At 43.0% G+C, this 23,109-nt stretch overlaps 1 protein-coding gene across 1 annotated transcript in view; it reads left to right on the top strand.

The window, feature by feature from the left end:
- Nucleotides 1-23,109, top strand: part of TTLL5 (tubulin tyrosine ligase like 5) — a 273,384-nt gene that overhangs the window by 150,999 nt on the left and 99,276 nt on the right. The window contains exon 14 of the mRNA XM_053697018.1: nt 18,994-19,140. Coding sequence (XP_053552993.1) covers nt 18,994-19,140 — 147 coding nt within the window. The remainder of the gene's footprint in view (nt 1-18,993; nt 19,141-23,109) is intronic.

The raw sequence follows: 23,109 nt of genomic DNA, 5'->3' as shown, positions 1-23,109 counted from the left end.
TTACCTCTACTGATAACTGTTTCAGTACTGGTTTGGCTATCTGCTATATGTGGATGGGTGTCTTTCGGTAAGTATGTTTTCATTACTTAAGACACTCTCAGCTATGGTTTGGCACTTTATGCATTAATATAAAGTTCTAAATATATGTATTGTACTTATATTTGCCATGAGTCAGGTTTATGTATATTTCCTTTTGCAGACTATCCGTTTCAAATTTGTGAAAAAATATATTTAGGAAAATATTTTTCTTACCTGGGGTATAGTCTTCTTTCAAATGACTGCTTTTTCATTATATTTCGCAGGCTAAATTAGGCTCGTGAGGGTGCAAAATGTCAAAGTTTATTGCGTCATTCTTGGCACAAGAATTTTTTGTGCGTGAAGGTACGTCCGATGACGCAAATTCGTCATTTCCGGCATCTTAGTTGACGCTGAATTCCTTGCACAAGGCTGCGTCTACAATGACGCGAGTGTGTCATTTCCGGATGTTGTTAGCGCCAAAAAAATTTCAGTTTGTGTTGCATGTCATACTTGCCGCCAAATAATTTCATTATTTAAAACCCCATTCCTGTATGCCTCTTGCCTTTTTCTATGTCAGAGGGCTATGCTGTTTGCATTTTTTCCCATTCCTGAAACTGTCATATAAGGAAATTGATAATTTTGCTTTATATGTTGTTTTTTCTCTTACATTTGCAAGATGTCTCAATCTGATCCTGTCTCAGAAACCACTGTTGGAACCCTGCTGCCTGATAACAGTTCTACCAAAGCTAAGTGCATCTGTTGTAAATTTGTGGAGATTATATCTCCAGCTGTGGTTTGTAATAGTTGTCATGATAAGCTTTTACATGCAGAGAATGTGTCCATCAGTAATAGTACAATGCCTGTTGTTCCTTCAACATCTAATGTACATGATATACCTGTGAATATAAAAGATTTTATTGCTGATGGGAATCAGAAGGCTTTGTCTGCCATCCCGCCTTCTAATAAATGTAAAAGGTCTTTTAAAACTTCTCATAAAGTTGATGAAATTTCAAATGACCAACAATATACTGAATTATCCTCCTCTGATGAGGATCTATCTGATTCAGAAGATCCCTCCTCAGATATTGACACTGACAAATCTACTTATTTATTTAACCCCTTAATGACCACAGCACTTTTCCATTTTCTGTCCGTTTGGGACCAAGGCTATTTTTACATTTTTGCGGTGTTTGTGTTTAGCTGTAATTTTCCTCTTACTCACTTACTGTACCCACACATATTATATACAGTTTTTCTCGCCATTAAATGGACTTTCAAAAGATAACATTATTTTCATCATATTTTATAATTTGCTATAAAAAAAATATAAAATATGATGAAAAAAATGGAAAAAAAAACACTTTTTCTAACTTTGACCCCCAAAATATGTTACACTTCTACAACCATCAAAAAACACCCATGCTAAATAGTTTCTAAATTTTGTCCTGAGCTTAGAAATACACAATGTTTACATGTTCTTTGCTTTTTTTGCAAGTTATAGGGCCATAAATACAAGTAGCACTTTGCTATTTCCAAACCACTTTTTTCAAAATTAGCGCTAGTTACATTGGAACACTGATATCTTCCAGGAATCCCTGAATATCCCTTGACATGTATATATTTTTTTAGAAGACATCCCAAAGTATTGATCTAGACCCATTTTGGCATATTTCATGCCACCATTTCACCTGCCAAATGCGATCAAATAAAAAAATTGTTCACTTTTTCACAATTTTTTTCACAAACTTTAGGTTTCTCACTGAAATTATTTACAAACAACTTATGCAATTATGGCATAAATGGTTGTAAATGCTTCTCTGGGATCCCCTTTGTTCATAAATAGCAGACATATATGGCTTTGGCTTTGCTTTTTTGGTAATTAGAAGGCTGCTAAATGGCACTGCGCACCACACGTGTATTATGCCCAGCAGTGAATGGGTTAATTAGGGAGCATGTAGGGAGCTTCTAGGGTTAATTTTAGCTTTAGTGTAGTGTAGTAGACAACCCCAAGTATTGATCTAGGCCCATTTTGGTATATTTCATGCCACCATTTCACCGCCAAATGCGATCAAATTAAAAAAAATGTTACATTTTTCACAATTTTAGGTTTCTCACTGAAATTATTTACAAACAGCTTGTGCAATTATGGCACAAATGGTTGTAAATGCTTCTCTGGGACCCCCTTTCTAAAGAAATAGCAGACATGTATGGCTTTGGCGTTGCTTTTTGGTAATTAGAAGGCCGCTAAATGCTGCTGCGCATCACACGTGTATTATGGCTAGCAGTGAAGGGGTTAATTAGGTAGTTTGTAGGGAGCTTGCAGGGTTAATTTTAGCTTTAGTGTAGAGATCAGCCTCCCACCTGACACATCACTTCCCCTGATCTCTCCCAAACAGCTCCCTTCCCTCTCCCACCCCACAATTGTCCCCGCCATCTTAAGTACTGGCCGAAAGTCTGCCAATACTAAAATAAAAGGAATCTTTTTTTTTTATATATATATATTAAAGTTTTTTTTTTAGCATATTTACATATGCTGCTATGTAGGATCCCCCTTAGTCTCTAACCTCCCTGATCCCCCACAAAACAGCTCTCTAACCCTCCCCCTCTGCCTAATTGGGGGCCATCTTGGGTACTCGCAGCTATCTGCCAGTAGCCAATTTGCAAAAAAAAATATTTTTCTATTTTTTTCTGTAGTGTAGCTTTCCCCCCCACAGACCAACACCCCACCAGCCAAATCAATCTTGTTAGATCAAAACTATCCCCCCCCCCTTTTGCCCACTTAATTGCAAACTTATTTCTGTAGTGTAGCGGTTCCCACACGCTCCCTCCCCGTGCACACGCCCGCCTCCCCGTGCACGTGCGCGCATCCGTGTGCGCCCCCGGCCATCCCCGCCCACGATCCCGCCCCCCTCTGCGTCACAAGGGCCATCGATGGCCGCCACCCGCCTCCCACACCGGCTCCCACCCACCAATGAACTTAGCCGTAGATGTCCGGTGCAGAGAGGGCCACAGAGTGGCTCTCTCTGTATCAGATGGCTAAAAATGGTTATTGCAGGATGCCTCGATATCGAGGCATCACTGCAATAACCGGAAAGCAGCTGGAAGCGAGCAGGATCGCTTCCAGGTGCTTTCCACACCGAGGACGTGCAGGGTACGTCCTCAGGCGTTAACTGCCTTTTTTTTTGAGGACGTACCCTGCACATCCTCGGTCGTTAAGGGGTTAAAATGGAGTATATTCGTTCCTTGTTTAAAGAGGTGATGATTACATTGGATATTGAGGAAACTAGTCCTCTTGATATTAAAACTAGTAAAAGTTTAAATTCTGTTTATAAACCTCCTGTGTTACTCCAAAGGTTTTTACAGTTCCTGATGCTATTTCTGATGATTTCTAAGGAATGGAATAGGCCTGGTACTTCTTTTATTCCTTCTTCAAGGTTTAAAAAATCGTATCCTTTGCCAGCAGTTAGATTGGAGTTTGGGGAAAAGATCCCCGAAGTTGATGGGGCTATTTCTACTCTTGCTAAACGTACTACTATTCCTATGGAAGATAGTACTTATTTTAAAGACCCTTTAGATAGGAAACTTGAATATTATCTACGGAAAGCTTATTTATATTCTGGCTATCTTCTCAGGCCTGCCATTTCTATGGCTGATGTTGCAGCTGCATGAACATTTTGGTTGCAAAGTTTAGTGCAACAGGACAAAGATCCTGATTTGTCTAGCATTGTTTGCTTGCTTCAATATGCTAATCAATTTATCTGTGATGCCATTTTTGATATCATCAAAATTGATGTTAAATCTATGTCTTTAGCTATTTTAGCTAGAAGAGCTTTGTGGCTTAAATATTTGAATGCTGACATGGTATCTAAGTCTAGATTACTATCTCTTTCTTTCCAAGGTAATAAGTTATTTGGTTCTCAGTTGGATTTGATTATTTCAACTGTCACTGGGGGGAAGGGAGTTATTTTTTTGCCTCAGGATAAAAGACCTAAGGGTAAATCTAAAGCTTCTAACAGTTTTCGTTCCTTTCGACAAAATAAGGAACAGAAACCTAATCCTTCCCCCAAATAATCTGGTTCCAATTGGAAACCTTCTTCAAGTTGGAGTAAATCCAAACCGTTTAAGAAACAAAAGCCATCTCCCAAGTCTGCATGAAGGTGCGGCCCTCATTCCAGCTCAGCTGGTAGGGGGCAGATTAAGATTCTTCCAAAACATTTGGGCAGATTCTGTCCAAAATCAATGGATTCAGAGTATTGTCTCTCAGCAGTACTGAATAGGATTCAGAGTAAGACCTCCTGTGAGAAGATTTTTTCTCTCACGCATCCCAGCAAATCCAGTAAAGGCTCAGGATTTAACTGAAGTGTGTTTCAGACCTGGAGCTTTCAGGGGTAATCATACCAGTTCCGTTTCAGGAACAGGGTCTGGGGTTTTATTCAAATCTATTCATTGTCCCAAAGAAAGAAAATTCATTCAGGCCAGTTCTGGATCTGAAAATTTTAAATAGTTATGTAAGAGTCCCAACTTTCAAAATGGTGACTATAAGGACTATTCTGCCTTTCTCCAACATAGGTGTGTCCGGTCCACGGCGTCATCCTTACTTGTGGGATATTCTCTTCCGCAACAGGAAATGGCAAAGAGCCCAGCAAAGCTGGTCACATGATCCCTCCTAGGCTCCGCCTACCCCAGTCATTCTCTTTGCCGTTGCACCGGCAACATCTCCACGGAGATGGTTAAGAGTTTTTTGGTGTTTAAATGTAGTTTTTATTCTTCAATCAAGTGTTTGTTATTTTAAAATAGTGCTGGTATGTACTATTTACTCTGAAACAGAAAAGAGATGAAGATTTCTGTTTGTAAGAGGAAGATGATTTTAGCAAACGTTACTAAAATCGATTGCTGTTTCCACACAGGACTGTTGAGATGAAGTAACTTCAGTTGGGGGAAGCAGTTGGCAGACTTTTCTGCCTGAGGTATGACTGGCCACATTTCTAACAAGACTTTGTAATGCTGGAAGGCTGTCATTTTCCCTATGGGGACCGGTAAGCCATTTTCTTAGATTAAGTAAAAGAATAAAGGGCTTAAAAAACTGGTAGACAATTTTCTGGGGCTAAAACGATTACTTTGCTAAGCATATTTGGCTGATTATAACTCTTTATAGTTATTATAATCTTGGGGATTGTTGTTAAAAAACGGCAGGCACTGTATGGACACCTTTTTCAGATGGGGGCCTTCTCTAGTCATAGGCAGAGCCTCATTTTCGCGCCACTAATGCGCAGTTGTTTTTGGAAAGCAAGGCATGCAGATGCATGTGTGAGGAGCTAAGAACCACTGAAAAAGCTTATAGAAGGCGTCATTTGGTATCGTATTCCCCTCTGGGCTTGGTTGGGTCTCAGCAAAGCAGATACCTGGGACTGTATAGGGGTTAAATGTAAAAACGGCTCCGGTTCCGTTATTTTAAGGGTTAAAGCTTTCAAATTTGGTGTGCAATACTTTTAAGGCTTTAAGACACTGTGGTGAAATTTTGGTGAATTTTGAACAATTCCTTCATGCTTTTTCGCATATTCAGTAATAAAGTGTGTTCTGTTTAAAATTTAAAGTGACAGTAACGGTTTTATTTTAAAACGTTTTTTGTGCTTTGTTGACAAGTTTAAGCCTGTTTAACATGTCTGAACCATCAGATAAGCGATGTTCTATATGTATGAAAGCCAATGTGTCTCCCCATTTAAATATATGTGATAATTGTGACATAGTGTCCAAACAAAGTAGGGACAATGATGCCACAGATAATAATATTGCCCAAGATGATTCTTCAAATGAGGGGAGTAAGCATGGTACTGCATCATCCCCTTCTGTGTCTACACCAGTTTTGCCCACACAAGAGGCCCCTAGTACATCTAGTGCGCCAATACTTATTACCATGCAACAATTAACGGCTGTTATGGATAATTCTATTGCTAATATTTTATCTAAAATGCCTACTTATCAGAGAAAGCGCGATTGCTCTGTTTTAAACACTGAAGAGCAAGAGGACGCTGATGATAACGTTTCTGACATACCCTCACACCAATCTGAAGGGGCCAGGAGGGAGGTTTTGTCTGAGGGAGAAATTTCAGATTCAGGAAAAATTTCTCAACAAGCTGAACCTGATGTTGTAACATTTAAATTTAAATTAGAACATCTCCGCGCACTGCTTAAGGAGGTATTATCTACTCTGGATGATTGTGACAATTTTGTCATTCCAGAGAAATTATGTAAGATGGACAAGTTCCTAGAGGTTCCGGTGCCCCCCGATGCTTTTCCTATACCCAAGCGGGTGGCGGACATAGTAAATAAGGAGTGGGAAAGGCCCGGCATACCTTTTGTTCCTCCCCCTATATTTAAGAAATTATTTCCTATAGTCGACCCCAGAAAGGACTTATGGCAGACAGTCCCTAAGGTCGAGGGGGCGGTCTCTACTCTAAACAAACGCACTACTATTCCCATAGAAGATAGTTGTGCTTTCAAAGATCCTATGGATAAAAAACTAGAGGGTTTGCTTAAAAAGATGTTTGTTCAGCAAGGTTACCTTCTACAACCAATTTCATGCATTATTCCTGTCACTACGGCAGCGTGTTTCTGGTTCGAAGAACTAGAAAAGTCGCTCAATAAAGAATCTTCGTATGAGGAGGTTATGGACAGAGTTCAAGCACTTAAATTGGCTAACTCTTTTATTCTAGATGCCGCTTTGCAATTAGCTAGATTAGCGGCGAAAAATTCAGGGTTTGCTATCGTGGCGCGCAGAGCGCTTTGGCTAAAGTCTTGGTCAGCGGATGTGTCTTCCAAGACAAAATTGCTTAACATCCCTTTCAAGGGTAAAACACTGTTTGGTCCTGATTTGAAAGAGATTATTTCAGACATCACCGGGGGAAAGGGCCACGCCCTTCCTCAGGATAGGTCTTTTAAGGCTAAAAATAAGCCTAATTTTCGTCCCTTTCGCAGAAACGGACCAGCCTCTACTTCTACATCCTCTAAGCAAGAGGGTAATACTTCTCAACCCAAACCAGCCTGGAGACCGATGCAAGGCTGGAACAAGGGTAAGCAGGCCAAGAAGCCTTCCACTGCTACCAAAACAGCATGAAGGGATGGCCCCCGATCCGGGACCGGATCTGGTGGGGGGCAGACTTTCTCTCTTTGCTCAGGCCTGGGCAAGAGATGTTCAGGATCCTTGGGCACTAGAAATAGTTTCTCAAGGTTATCTCCTGGAATTCAAGGAACTACCCCCAAGGGGAAGGTTCCACAGGTCTCAATTATCTTCAAACCAAATAAAAAGACAGGCATTCTTACATTGTGTAGAAGACCTGTTAAAGATGGGAGTAATTCATCCAGTTCCAATAGGAGAACAAGGGATGGGGTTTTACTCCAACCTGTTCATAGTTCCCAAAAAAGAGGGAACATTCAGACCAATTTTAGATCTTAAGATCCTAAACAAATTTCTCAGGGTTCCATCGTTCAAAATGGAAACCATTCGAACGATCCTTCCTACCATCCAGGAAGGTCAATTTATGACCACGGTGGATTTAAAGGATGCGTACCTACATATTCCTATCCACAAGGAACATCATCAGTTCCTAAGGTTCGCTTTTCTGGACAAGCATTACCAGTTTGTGGCACTTCCATTCGGATTAGCCACTGCTCCGAGAATTTTCACAAAGGTACTAGGGTCCCTTCTAGCGGTTCTAAGACCAAGGGGCATTGCAGTAGTACCGTACTTGGACGACATCCTGATTCAAGCGTCGTCTGTCAAAAGCAAAGGCTCATACGGACATCGTCCTAGCCTTTCTCAGATCTCACGGATGGAAAGTGAATATAGAAAAAAGTTCTCTTTCCCCGTCAACAAGAGTTCCCTTCTTGGGAACAATAATAGACTCCTTAGAAATGAGGATTTTTCTGACAGAGGTCAGAAAATCAAAACTTCTAAGCTCTTGTCAAGTACTTCATTCTGTTCTTCGTCCTTCCATAGCGCAGTGCATGGAAGTAATAGGATTGATGGTTGCAGCAATGGACATAGTTCCTTTTGCACGAATTCATCTAAGACCATTACAACTGTGCATGCTCAGACAGTGGAATGGGGATTATACAGACTTGTCTCCGACGATTCAAGTAGATCAGAGGACCAGAGATTCACTCCGTTGGTGGCTGATCCTGGACAACCTGTCACAGGGAATGAGCTTCCGCAGGCCAGAGTGGGTCATTGTCACGACCGACGCCAGTCTGGTGGGCTGGGGCGCGGTCTGGGAACCCCTGAAAGCTCAGGGTCTATGGTCTCGGGAAGAATCTCTTCTCCCGATAAACATTCTGGAACTGAGAGCGATATTCAATGCTCTCAAAGCTTGGCCTCATCTAGCAAAGGCCAAATTCATAAGGTTTCAATCAGACAACATGACGACAGTTGCATATATCAACCATCAGGGGGGAACAAGGAGTTCCCTGGCGATGGAGGAAGTGACCAAGATAATTCAATGGGCGGAGGATCACTCCTGCCACTTGTCTGCAATCCACATCCCAGGAGTGGAAAATTGGGAAGCGGATTTTCTGAGTCGTCAGACATTCCATCCGGGGGAGTGGGAACTCCATCCGGAAATCTTTGCCCAAATAACTCGATTATGGGGCATTCCAGACATGGATCTGAAGGCCTCTCGTCAGAACTTCAAGGTTCCTTGTTACGGGTCCAGATCCAGGGATCCCAAGGCGACTCTAGTAGATGCACTAGTAGCACCTTGGACCTTCAACCTAGCTTATGTATTCCCACCGTTTCCTCTCATTCCCAGGCTGGTAGCCAGGATCAATCAGGAGAGGGCTTCGGTGATCTTGATAGCTCCTGCGTGGCCACGCAGGACTTGGTATGCAGACCTGGTGAATATGTCATCGGCTCCACCATGGAAGCTACCTTTGAGACAGGACCTTCTTGTTCAAGGTCCATTCGAACATCCGAATCTGGTTTCCCTCCAAATGACTGCTTGGAGATTGAACGCTTGATTTTATCAAAGCGTGGGTTTTCAGATTCTGTAATAGATACTCTGATTCAGGCTAGAAAGCCTGTAACTAGAAAAATTTACCATAAGATATGGAAAAAATATATCTGTTGGTGTGAATCTAAAGGATTCCCATGGAACAAGATAAAAATTCCTAAGATTATATCCTTTCTACAAGAAGGTTTGGAGAAAGGATTATCTGCAAGTTCTCTGAAGGGACAGATCTCTGCGTTATCTGTTTTACTTCACAAAAGGCTGGCAGCTGTGCCAGACGTTCAAGCGTTTGTTCAGGCTCTGGTTAGAATCAAGCCTGTTTACAGACCTTTGACTCCTCCTTGGAGTCTTAATCTAGTTCTTTCAGTTCTTCAAGGGGTTCCGTTTGAACCCTTACATTCCGTAGATATTAAGTTATTATCTTGGAAAGTTTTGTTTTTGGTTGCAATTTCTTCTGCTAGAAGAGTTTCTGAGTTATCTGCTCTGCAGTGTTCTCCGCCCTATCTGGTGTTCCATGCAGATAAGGTGGTTTTGCGTACTAAGCCTGGTTTTCTTCCGAAAGTTGTTTCCAACAAAAATATTAACCAGGAGATAGTTGTACCTTCTTTGTGTCCGAATCCAGTTTCAAAGAAGGAACGTTTGTTACACAATTTGGACGTAGTCCGTGCTCTAAAATTCTATTTAGAGGCCACTAAAGATTTCAGACAAACATCTTCCTTGTTTGTTGTTTATTCTGGTAAAAGGAGAGGTCAAAAAGCAACTTCTACCTCTCTTTCTTTTTGGCTTAAAAGCATTATCCGATTGGCTTATGAGACTGCCGGACGGCAGCCTCCTGAAAGAATCACAGCTCATTCCACTAGGGCTGTGGCTTCCACATGGGCCTTCAAGAACGAGGCTTCTGTTGATCAGATATGTAAGGCAGCGACTTGGTCTTCACTGCACACTTTTGCCAAATTTTACAAATTTGATACTTTTGCTTCTTCGGAGGCTATTTTTGGGAGAAAGGTTTTGCAAGCCGTGGTGCCTTCCATTTAGGTGACCTGATTTGCTCCCTCCCTTCATCCGTGTCCTAAAGCTTTGGTATTGGTTCCCACAAGTAAGGATGACGCCGTGGACCGGACACACCTATGTTGGAGAAAACAGAATTTATGTTTACCTGATAAATTACTTTCTCCAACGGTGTGTCCGGTCCACGGCCCGCCCTGGTTTTTTTAGTCAGGTCTGTTGAATTATTTTTTCTAACTACAGTCACCACGGTATCATATGGTTTCTCCTATGCATATTTCCTCCTGTACGTCGGTCGAATGACTGGGGTAGGCGGAGCCTAGGAGGGATCATGTGACCAGCTTTGCTGGGCTCTTTGCCATTTCCTGTTGGGGAAGAGAATATCCCACAAGTAAGGATGACGCCGTGGACCGGACACACCGTTGGAGAAAGTAATTTATCAGGTAAACATAAATTCTGTTTTTGTTCAGCAAGGGGCATTATATGTCCAGAATAGACTTACAGGTTGCATATCTTCATATTCCGATTCATCCAGACCACTATCAGTTTCTGAGATTTTCTTTTCTAGACGAGCATTACCAATTTGTCGCTCTTCCATTTGGCCTAGCGACAGCTCCAAGAATCTTTTCAAAGGTTCTAGGTGCCCTACTCTCTGTAATCAGAGAACGAGGTATTGCGGTGTTTCCTTATTCGGATGATATCTTGGTACTAGCTCAGTCTTTACATTCTGCAGAATCTCACAGGAATCAACTAGTGTTGTTTCTTCTAAGACATGGTTGGAGGATCAATTTTCCAAAAAGTTCCTTGATTCCTCAGACAAAGGTCACCTTTTTAGGTTTCCAGATAGATTCAGTGTCCATGACTCTGTCTCTAACAGACAAGAAATGATTAAAATTGGTTTCAGCTTGTCGGAACCTTCAGTCTCAATCATTCCCTTCAGTAGCTATGTGCATGGAAGTTTTAGATCTCATGACTGCAGCATCGGACGCTATCCCTTTTGCTAGTTTTCATATGAGTCCTGTCCAGCTTTGTATGCTGAACCAATGGTGCAGGGATTATACAAATATGTCACAATTAATATCCTTAAATCCCAATGTTCGACTATCTCTGACTTGGTGGTTAGATCACCATCGTATAGTTCAAAGGATCTCTTTTGGTCGTCCAACCTGGACTGTGATCACAACAGATGCAAGTCTTTCAGGTTGAGGAGCTGTTTGGGGATCTCTGACAGCACAAGGGGTTTGGAAATCTAAGGAGCGAGGTTACCAATCAATATTTTAGAACTCCGTGCTATTTTCAGGGCTCTTCAGGTTTGGCCTCTGTTGATGAGAGAACCGTTCATTTGTTTTCAGACAGACAATATCACAACTGTGGCATATGTCAATCATCAGGGTGGGACTCACAGTCCCCAAGCTAAGAAAGAAGCTCCTGTCTAATTTCTGCGCTTCATATCCCAGGTATAGACAATTGGGAATCGGATTATCTCAGCCGTCAGACTTTGCATCCGGGGGAGTGGTCGCTCCATCCAGATGTGTTTTCTCAGATTGTTCAGATGTGGGGTATTCCAGAAATAGATCTGATTGATTCCCATCTAAACAAGAAGCTACCCAGGTACCTGTCCAGGTCCAGGGATCCTCAGGCGGAAGCGGTGGATGCGTTAACAGTTCCTTGTTGTTACCAACCTGCTTATATTTTCCCACCTCTAGTTCTTCTTCCAAGAGTGATCTCCAAAATCATCATGGAACAATCGTTTGTGTTTCTGGTAGCTCCAGCATGGCCTCACAGGTTTTGGTATGTGGATCTTGTTCGGATGTCCAGTTGCCAAACTTGGCCACTTCTATTAAGGCCAGACCTTCTGTCTCAAGGTCCATTTTTCCATCAGGATCTCAAATCATTAAATTTGAAGGTATGGAAATTGAACGCCTAGTGCTTAGTCATAGAGGTTTCTCTGACTCAGGGATTAATACAATGTTACAGGCTTGTAAATCTGTTTCTAGGAAGATTTATTATCGAGTTTGGAAGACTTTTATATTTCATGGTGTTCTTCTCATAAATTCTCCTGGCATTCTTTTAGAATTCCTAGAATTTTACAGTTTCTTCAGGATGGTTTGGTTTTGGATAAGGGTTTGTCTGCAAGTTCCTTGAAGGGACAAATCTCTGCTCTTCCTGTTTTATTTCACAGAAAGATTGCTAAGCTTCCTGATATTCACTGTTATGTTCAGGCTTTGGTCCATATCAAGCCTGTCATTGAATCAATCTCTCCTCCTTGGAGTCTTAATTTGGTTTTGAAGGCTTTACAGGCTCCTCCATTTGAGCCTATGCATTCTTTGGACATTAAACTACTTTCTTGGAAAGTGTTGTTCCTTTTGACCATCTTTCTGCTAGAAGAGTTTCCGAATTATCTGCTCTTTCTTGTGATTCTCCTTTTCTGATTTTCCATCAGGATAAGGCAGTTTTGCAAACTTCATTTAAATATCTACCAAAGGTTGTGAATTCTAACAACATTAATAGAGAAATTGTTGTCCCTTCTTTGTGTCCTAATCCTTACATTCTTTGGATGTGGTAAGAGCTTTGAAATATTATGTTGAAGCTACTAAAGATTTGAGGAAGACTTCTAGTCTATTTGTTATCTTTTCTGGTTCTAGGAAAGGTCAGAAAGCTTCTGCCATTTCCTTGGCATCTTGGTTAAAGCTTTTGATGCATCAGGCTTATTTGGAGTCGGGTCAGGCCCCGCCTCAGAGAATTACAGCTCATTCTACTAGATCAGTCTCCACTTTGTTTGCTTTTAAGAATGAAGCTTCAGTGGCTGTTATTATTTTATCCCTCCCTCTCTAGTGACTCTTCTCTGGAGTTCCACATCTTGGGTATTACTATCCCATATGTCACTAGCTCATGGAGTCTTCCAATTACATGAAAGAAAACATAATTTATGCAAGAACTTACCTGATAAATTAATTTCTTTCATATTGGCAAGAGTCCATGAGACCCACCCTTTTTTATGGTGGTTATGATTTTTTTGTATAAAGCACAATTATTTCCAAATTCCTTTGTTGATGCTTTTTTCTCCTTTCTTTATCACCCCACTACTTGGCTATTCGTTAAACTGAATTGTGGGTGTGGTGAGGGGTGTATTTGTAGGCATTTTGAGGTTTGGGAAACTTTGCCCCTCCTGGTAGGATTGTATATCCCATACGTCACTAGCTCATGAACGCTTGCCAATATGAAAGAAATGAATTTATCAGGTAAGTTCTTACATAAATTATGTTTTTGCAGCTCTGGTATCCTCTGCGTTATCTGCAGCTTTCTGCTTTTCCTATCCTACAAAGAAAACGCAAGAGGACATCTAAAGATTCAGATAGTAAGGTTTCTGTTCCGCCTGTGGCTACTCAGAGGGAGGATTCTCTGCTTGCTTTTGAGGGTGAAATCTCAGATTCGGACAGTATAATTCCTTCATCTGATGCAGAAATAGTATCCTTCAGAATTAAGCTTGAACCACCTTCATTTATTGTTAAAGGAGGTTTTGGCTACTTTGGACGACTCCGACCTGCCTGTCGCTGTCAACCCTAAAATATCAAGTAAACTGAATAAATACTTTGATGTTCCTTCCTCTGTGGAAGTTTTTTCTGTTCCAGATTGTGCAAAGGAGATTATTGCACAGGAATGGGAGAAGCCAGGGATACCTTTTTCACCATCTCCTTTCTTTAAAAAGATGTTTCCTGTTGCCGACTACAATAAAGAGTCATGACACACAGTGCCTAAAGTAGAAGGGGCAATTTCTACTTTGGCTAAGAGAACTACTATTCCTATTGAGGATAATTGCTCTTTTAAAAATCAAATGGATAAAAAGTTGGAGGCTTATTTGAAGAAAATGTATGTTTATCATGGTCTCCAATGGCAAACTGCAGTATGTATCTCCACTGTGTCCAATGCGGCATCCTATTGGTACAACGCCTTGTCTGATTCTCTTCAAGTAGAGACTACTTTGCAGGAGCTCCAAGACAGAATTAAGGAGCTTAAGCTAGCTAATTCCTTTATTTCTGATGCTACCATGTAGGTTATTAAACTGGGAGCCAAGATATCTGGTTTCGCTGTACTAGCTCGCCGGGCTTTGTGGCTGAAGTCTTGGTCAGTTGATGTTTCCTCTAAATCCAAGCTTCTGGCGATTCCTTACAAGGGTAAGACCTTGTTTGGACCTGGTCTAGCTGAAATAATTTCTGATATCACGGATGGAAAAGGGTCTTTTCTTGCACAAGACAAGAAGAATAGACCTAAAGGACGTCAGAGTAATTTTCGTTCCTTTTGTAACTTTAAAGGAAAGCCTTCTTCTTCCAAGCAGGAACAGTCCAAGACTTCTTGGAAACCCAATCAGTCTTGGCACAAGGGGAAGCAATGAAAGAAACCCGTGGCTGAGTCTAAATCACCATGAAGGGTTTGCCCCCGATCAAGCTTGGATACGAGATGTCCCAGATCCCTGGGCTGTGGACATAGTATCTCAGGGTTACAAAATAGAATTCAAGACCTTTCCTCCCAGGGGCAGGTTCCACTTCTCAAGATTATCTGCAGACAAGATAAAGAGAGGCATTCTTGAAATGTGTTCAGGAGATTTCTTCCCTGGGAGTGATAGTTCCAGTTCCCATACTGGAACAGGGCCTAGGTTTCTAGACCTGAAGTGTTTAAACAAATTTCTCAGAGTTCCTTCCTTCAAGATAGAAACTATTCATTCCATTCTTCCTTTAGTCCAAGAGGGTCAGTTCATTACGACCATAGACCTGAAGGATGCGTATCTTCATGTTCCCATTTACAGGGATCATTACAAGTTCCTGAGATTCGCTTTTCTAGACAAACGCTTTTAGTTTGTGGCTCTTCCATTTGGCCTTGCCACAGCTCCCAGTATTTTCTCTAAGGTTTTGGGGGCTGCCTTAGCAGTGATCAGGTCTTGGGGAATTGCAGTGTCGCCCTGCCTGGACGACATTTTGGTTCAGGCGCCATCTTTTTAACAAGCACACTTTCCTACAGAGATCTTGTTGTCTTTTTTCTACGTTCCCATGGATGGTAAGTGAATCTGGAAAAGAGTTCCCTTGTTCCAGCTACAAGGGTGGTTTTCTTAGGGACCATAATAGATTTCCTATCTATGAAAATATTTCTAACAGAGGTCAGAAAATCAAAGATTCTTGCCTCTCTCTGCAGTCTACTGTTCGGCCATCAGTGGCTCAATGTATGGAGGTAATTGGTCTGATGGTTGCTTCCATGGACATCATTCCCTTTGTTAGATTCCATTTGAGAGCTCTGCAGTTATGCATGCTCAGTCAATGGAACGGAGACCATTCGGATAGATCTAGATCAGTCAACAAGAGACTCTCTCCCGTGGTGGTTTTCTCAGCAGGTACGATTCAAGGTCAAGAGATCCACAGGCTGCTTTGATAGATGCTCTGGTGGTTCCTTGGAATTTCAGTCTGGCATACCTGTTTCCTCCGTTTTGTCAGTATATAGCAGGGTTATAATACAATTTATTTATTCTTTTAAATAACCTCCAATTAAAATGTATATACGAAACAATTGAAATTAATATTTATTCCTAAATTCTTTAGATTAGTTAAAATTTATAAACACATTGCAATATATTTATGTAGAGACCAGATTATGAATCAAATAATTATTATGCTGTTATAATATTCTTTACAGAGATCATAAAAGATATACCTTTAAAATTAACTTTACTCACAACGAATCACATTAAAATACAACAATAAAATGCCAGAGGTTGTATATATTATTAATGCAAACAGCCAATGTATATGCCAATATGTCTGACCTGTCTGATTTACTTACAATAATAAACCTGACTTAGAGATATGCAATACAAAATACCTTTTTCTAGCAAATGAATTACTTAGCACTAAATATTGACTAGTTTTGGACTACACAGGATAATGAACATAAGCTTAAAATACAAAGGGCCCTTTTAAAATTACCAGCTTCAATTAAACTGTAGCAACAATGAATGTATTTGCTTTAAGATATTAAATTATAGTCACTGCCATACGTTACCACATAACCAAATAATTATTCAGTTTCCAGAATTTCTTGTGGGTCATCTAAGAAGGATTTATCCACCATGTGCAAAGGTACAGGCCTCAAAATTGTTAATCTTCCTTTGTTCAAGAAAGTGTCCCAAAATGGCAGAGAATATACTTGGCACAAAGCCTGTGTATTTTCCTCTCCAAAAATGTATGCTTCTTTGAGTCTGTGTGTCCTTTGTCTACTTTGTGTGTGGGTCTTTATCCAAAAATAAAGAATCCCTCCACCTTTTCTTTAATCATTCCCACAGAATTGGGTAGGCCCTTACCGATGCTTGTCCCTGATTGGCCCTTGGATCTGAACATCTCATAGGTTATTTTGGGAAACGCCTCCCTAAGTAGCCATTTACCTTTTTTTTGCAATACCATCTTTGAACTATAGGTGGCAGCAGACAACCAGAAATGCAGTCTCATTATCAATACTGCTACAGCAAATACAGTTCTTATATATATTTTTATTAAATGCCTATTTTTATATCATTTTAATCTCCTAGTTTTAATAATTATATGTTCCATATATGGTTCATTTAATATAATTTATTCTGAGTATTTTCATATTAAACATGAGTATATCTCTAGTACCACATAAAGTAATTCTTATACATTTAAATATATGGGTATTTAAAGGATTGTAATACTTTTAGCATGGATCTATTTAATATCTCAGTTATCATCTTAATATCACATATATACCTTGAGATCAGCAATCAGATGTAATTTCACATAATTATATCTGTACTGGACTATTATCCCATATTAATATAAATATTGCATATCTGTACTTCTCTTTCTGAGTGTATAAAAACATATGATACCATCCACAGCACCAATTACATATACACCTATTAGATGCCTGAAAAATATAAGAATATGCTATCCATTTTGAAACAAGTTGATTAAACATTTTATATTTAAGTTATCAAATATTTATCTAATATGTTACTGTTAGGCCTTTCTTCTTAGATCCACAAATACACATTTATACAATTTACTTGGACAGTCTGAGGTATACATTAATTTATCTAAGAACTATGTAGATGATTTATCAAAAGTACATAGATTAAGATATTTTGAAATCTTGATTCTAAGGCCTTCAACTTCCCATTTGTTAGCTGTAACATGAGTTCAGATTCTTTGTGTATCTAAAACTCAGCATGGCACAATTTAACACTTAAACGATAAGGGCCATTTCCCCTGAGTTTGTTTGTGTATTTCATTATCAATTCAGACTGAGTGACTGTTCTCTACAGGGGTTCCTGTGATCTAAGTAATGAATTTCTTAGGCTAAATTAATTTAGAGATTTCAATCTGGGAAGGCTATCCAACAATATTTCATTAGAAGTTACATCTCTTCTGAGACCATGATCAAAGGCTCTTTAGATGTGAGATTATCTTATAGTTTGGGACCAATGTTTGTTTTTCTTTATAAATCCTGTCTATTTCTTTTGTTCTACAAGTCTGTAGTTGAGAACAAAAGGAAGGGGTTGATATAACCATTCCAGTGTTTGTTCACAATGCAGCTAAATCAATTCATAGTAGATATTAGCTAAATGAGATATTAAATTATGTAATATCCAATGCCACTCAGCCATACCCTGACAGTTTGCTCTCCTTCCACGAGTCATTGCTCGTATCAAACAGGAGAGAGCATCAGTAATTCTCATAGCTCCTGCGTGGCCTTGCAGGGTCTGGTATGCAGATTTAGTGGAGATGTCATCTCTCCCACCTTGGAGATTGCCTCTGAGGAAGTACCTTCTAATTCAGGGTCCCTTTCTTCACCCAAATCTCGTTTCTCTGAAGCTGACTTCTTGGAGATTGAACACTAAGTCCTGTCTAAGCGTGGTTTTGAGACCATGATTCAGGCTCGTAAACCTGTTACTAGAAAGATTTACCATAGGGTATGGCGTATATACCTTTTATTGGTGTAAATCCAAGGGCTACTCTTGGAGTAGGGTCAGGATTCCTAGAATTTTGTCTTTTCTTCAGGAAGCTGTTGGGAAAGGATTGTCAGTCAGTACTCTGAAAGGTCAGATTTCTGCATTATCTATTTTGTTACATAAGCGCCTGGCGACTATGCCAGATGTTTTTTTGTCAGGCCCTGGTCAGAATCAGGCCTGTGTTAGTCTGTTGCTCCTCCTTGGAGCCTTAACCTTGTTCTTAAAGTTTTGCAGCAGGCTCTGTTTGAGTTATTATCTTGGAAGGTGTTGTTTCTTTTTGCTATCTCTTCTGCTCGGAGAGTTTCGGAACTCTCGGCTTTGCAGTGTGATTCACCTTATCTTATCTTCCATTTGATACTTTTGCCTCGGCTGAGGCTTCTTTTGGGAGAAAGGTTCTTCAAGCAGTGGTGCCTTCTGTTTAGGTCTGCCTGTCTTATTCTCCCTCCCTAGTCATCTGTGTCCTCTAGCTTGGAGATTGGTTCCCACTAGTAATTGATGATGTTGTGGTACATTTATTTATTTCCGGATATGGTGAAACCACGACCCCACCCTTAAATTTAAGACAGATGTTTTTGTTTAAACCTCCGGCACCTCTACACCTTTGTGTTATTCTTTTTTCCATTTCCCTTCGGTCGAATGACTGAGGATTGTGGGAAGGGGGGTTATACTTAACAACTTTGCTGTGGTGCTCTTTGCCTCCTCCTGCTGGCCAGGAGTGATATTCCTACTAGTAATTGATGATGTTGTGGACTCACCATTTCTGGAAAGAAATATATTTATCAGGTAAGCATACATTTTCTTTTTCTGCACAAAGGTGGCCATAGAAGTGATTAACACAAAATCTTTTGCAATAACGAGACAGAACGTGCACGTGTTAGGACCTGTTACGCCTTCATCTGATTTATCATCAGTAAATTAATTAATCATTCTTTATCTTTTGTGTTTCATAACCAGGAATTAGTGATAAGATTTCTGAGGCGCGCAGCTGGGAATTTGCAGCGCACTCTCCACGTGAATCATCCCTGCACCACTATCCCAGTCATAGAGAGGCGCCGCCTGCTTGCCAAACAGCTGAGAGAGTTTATTCACTTGTACAATGAGGTAAAACACCATATTTCCACTCTAATTAGGCCACCTATTTCACTGACCCTCCCTACCTCTTGCTATTCACCCACCTGACTGACCCTCCCTACCTCCTGTAACTCACCCACCTGACTGACCCTCCTATACCTCCTGTAACTCACCCACCTGACTGACCCTCCTATACCTCCTGTAACTCACCCACCTGACTGACCCCCCTATACCTCCTGTAATTTACCCACCTGACTGACCCTCCCTACCTCCTGTAACCCACCTGACTGACCCTCCCTACCTCCTGTAACTCACCCACCTGACTGACCCTCCTATATCTCCTGTAACTCGCCCACCTGACTGACCCTCCCTACCTCCTGTAACTCGCCCACCTGACTGACCCTCCCTACCTCCTGTAACTCACCCACCTGACTGACCCTCCTATACCTACTGTAATTTACCCGCCTGACTGACCCTCCCTATCTCCTGTAACTCACCCGCCTGACTGACCCTCCTATACCTCCTGTAACTTACCCACCTGACTGACCCTCCTATACCTCCTGTAACTTACCCACCTGACTGACCCTCCTTACCTCCTGTAACTCACCCACCTGACTCACCATCCCTACCTCCTGTAACTCACCCACCTGACTGACCCTCCTATACCTCCTGTAACTCACCCACCTCACTGACCCTCCTATACCTCCTGTAACTCACCCACCTGACTGACCCTCCTATACTTCCTGTAACTCACCCACCTGACTGACCCTCCTATACCTCCTGTAACTCACCCACCTGACTGACCCTCCTATATCTCCTGTAACTCACCCACCTGACTGACCCTCTTATACCTCCTGTAACTCACCCACCTGACTGACCCTCTTATACCTCCTGTAACTCACCCACCTGACTGACCCTCCTATATCTCCTGTAACTCACCCACCTGACTGACCCTCCTATGTCTCCTGTAACTCACCCACCTGACTGACCCTCCCTACCTCCTGTAACTCACCCACCTAACTGACCCTTCTGTACCTTCTGTAACTCACCCACCTGACTGACCCTCCTGTAACTCACCCACCTGACTGACCCTCCTGTAACTCACCCACCTAACTGACCCTCCTGTACCTTCTGTAACTAACCCACCTGACTGACCCTTCTGTACCTTCTGTAACTCACCCACCTGACTGACCCTCCTATACTTCCTGTAACTCACCCACCTGACTGACCCTCCTGTAACTCACCCACCTGACTGACCCTCCTATACCTCCTGTGACTCACCCACCTGACTGACCCTCCTATACCTCCTGTAACTCACCCACCTGACTGACCCTCCCTACCTCCTGTAACTCACCCACCTGACTGACCCTCCCTACCTCCTGTAACTCACCCACCTGACTGACCCTCCCTACCTCCTGTAACTCACCCACCTGACTGACCCTCCTTTACCTCCTGTAACTCACCCACCTGACTGACCCTCCTGTACCTCCTGTAACTCACCCACCTGACTGACCCTCCTATACCTCCTGTAACTCACCCACCTGACTGACCCTCCTATATCTCCTGTAACTCACCCACCTGACTGACCCTCTTATACCTCCTGTAACTCACCCACCTGACTGACCCTCTTATATCTCCTGTAACTCACCCACCTGACTGACCCTCCCTACCTCCTGTAACTCACCCACCTGACTGACCCTCCTATACCTCCTGTAACTCACCCACCTGACTGACCCTCCTATATCTCCTGTAACTCACCCACCTGACTGACCCTCCCTACCTCCTGTAACTCACCCACCTGACTGACCCTCCTGTAACTCACCCACCTAACTGACCCTCCCTACCTCCTGTAACTCACCCACCTGACTGACCCTTCTGTAACTCACCCACCTAACTGACCCTCCCTACCTCCTGTAACTCACCCACCTGACTGACCCTCCTATACCTCCTGTAACTCACCCACCTGACTGACCCTCCTATATCTCCTGTAACTCACCCACCTGACTGACCCTCCCTACCTCCTGTAACTCACCCACCTGACTGACCCTCCTGTAACTCACCCACCTAACTGACCCTCCTGTACCTTCTGTAACTCACCCACCTGACTGACCCTTCTGTAACTCACCCACCTGACTGACCCTCCCTACCTCCTGTAACTCACCCACCTGACTGACCCTCCTGTAACTCACCCACCTGACTGACCCTTCTGTACCTTCTGTAACTCACCCACCTGACTGACCCTTCTGTAACTCACCCACCTGACTGACCCTCCTGTACCTTCTGTAACTCACCCACCTGACTGACCCTTCTGTAACTCAACCACCTGACTGACCCTCCTGTACCTCCTGTAACTCACCCACCTGACTGACCCTCCTATACCTCCTGTAACTCACCCACCTGACTGACCCTCCTATACCTCCTGTAACTCACCCACCTGACTGACCCTCCTATACCTCCTGTAACTCACCCACCTGACTGACCCTCCCTACCTCCTGTAACTCACCCACCTGACTGACCCTCCCTACCTCCTGTAACTCACCCACCTGACTGACCCTCCCTACCTCCTGTAACTCGCCCACCTGACTGACCCTCCCTACCTCCTGTAACTCACCCACCTGACTGACCCTCCCTACCTCCTGTAACTCACCCACCTGACTGACCCTCCTGTAACTCACCCACCTGACTGACCCTCCTGTAACTCACCCACCTGACTGACCCTCCCTACCTCCTGTAACTCACCCACCGGACTGACCTTCCTGTACCTCCTGTAACTCACCCACCTGACTGACCCTCCTGTACCTCCTGTAACTCACCCACCTGACTGACCCTCCTGTACCTCCTGTAACTCACCCACCTGACTGACCCTCCCTACCTCCTGTAACTCACCCACCTGACTGACCCTCCTATACCTACTGTAACTCACCCACCTGACTGACCCTCCTGTAACTCACCCACCTGACTGACCCTCCCTACCTCCTGTAACTCACCCACCTGACTGACCCTCCCTACCTCCTGTAACTCACCCACCTGACTGACCCTCCTGTAACTCACCCACCTGACTGACCCTCCTGTAACTCACCCACCTGACTGACCCTCCCTACCTCCTGTAACTCACCCACCGGACTGACCCTCCTGTACCTCCTGTAACTCACCCACCTGACTGACCCTCCCTACCTCCTGTAACTCACCCACCTGACTGACCCTCCTATACCTACTGTAACTCACCCACCTGACTGACCCTCCTGTACCTCCTGTAACTCACCCACCTGACTGACCCTCCTGTACCTCCTGTAACTCACCCACCTGACTGACCCTCCTGTACCTCCTGTAACTCACCCACCTGACTGACCCTCCCTACCTCCTGTAACTCACCCACCTGACTGACCCTCCTATACCTACTGTAACTCACCCACCTGACTGACCCTCCTGTAACTCACCCACCTGACTGACCCTCCCTACCTCCTGTAACTCACCCACCTGACTGACCCTCCCTACCTCCTGTAACTCACCCACCTGACTGACCCTCCTGTAACTCACCCACCTGACTGACCCTCCTGTAACTCACCCACCTGACTGACCCTCCCTACCTCCTGTAACTCACCCACCGGACTGACCCTCCTGTACCTCCTGTAACTCACCCACCTGACTGACCCTCCCTACCTCCTGTAACTCACCCACCTGACTGACCCTCCTATACCTACTGTAACTCACCCACCTGACTGACCCTCCTGTAACTCACCCACCTGACTGACCCTCCCTACCTCCTGTAACTCACCCACCTGACTGACCCTCCTGTACCTCCTGTAACTCACCCACCTGACTGACCCTCCCTACCTCCTGTAACTCACCCACCTGACTGACCCTCCTGTACCTCCTGTAACTCACCCACCTGACTGACCCTCCCTACCTCCTGTAACTCACCCACCTGACTGACCCTCCTATACCTCCTGTAACTCACCCACCTGACTGACCCTCCTATACCTCCTGTAACTTACCCAC

The sequence above is a fragment of the Bombina bombina genome, chromosome 1 (assembly GCF_027579735.1).
Source record: "Bombina bombina isolate aBomBom1 chromosome 1, aBomBom1.pri, whole genome shotgun sequence".
In the NCBI taxonomy this organism is placed as follows: Eukaryota; Metazoa; Chordata; class Amphibia; order Anura; family Bombinatoridae; genus Bombina; species Bombina bombina.
This window is presented reverse-complemented; position numbering and strand designations above follow the sequence as displayed.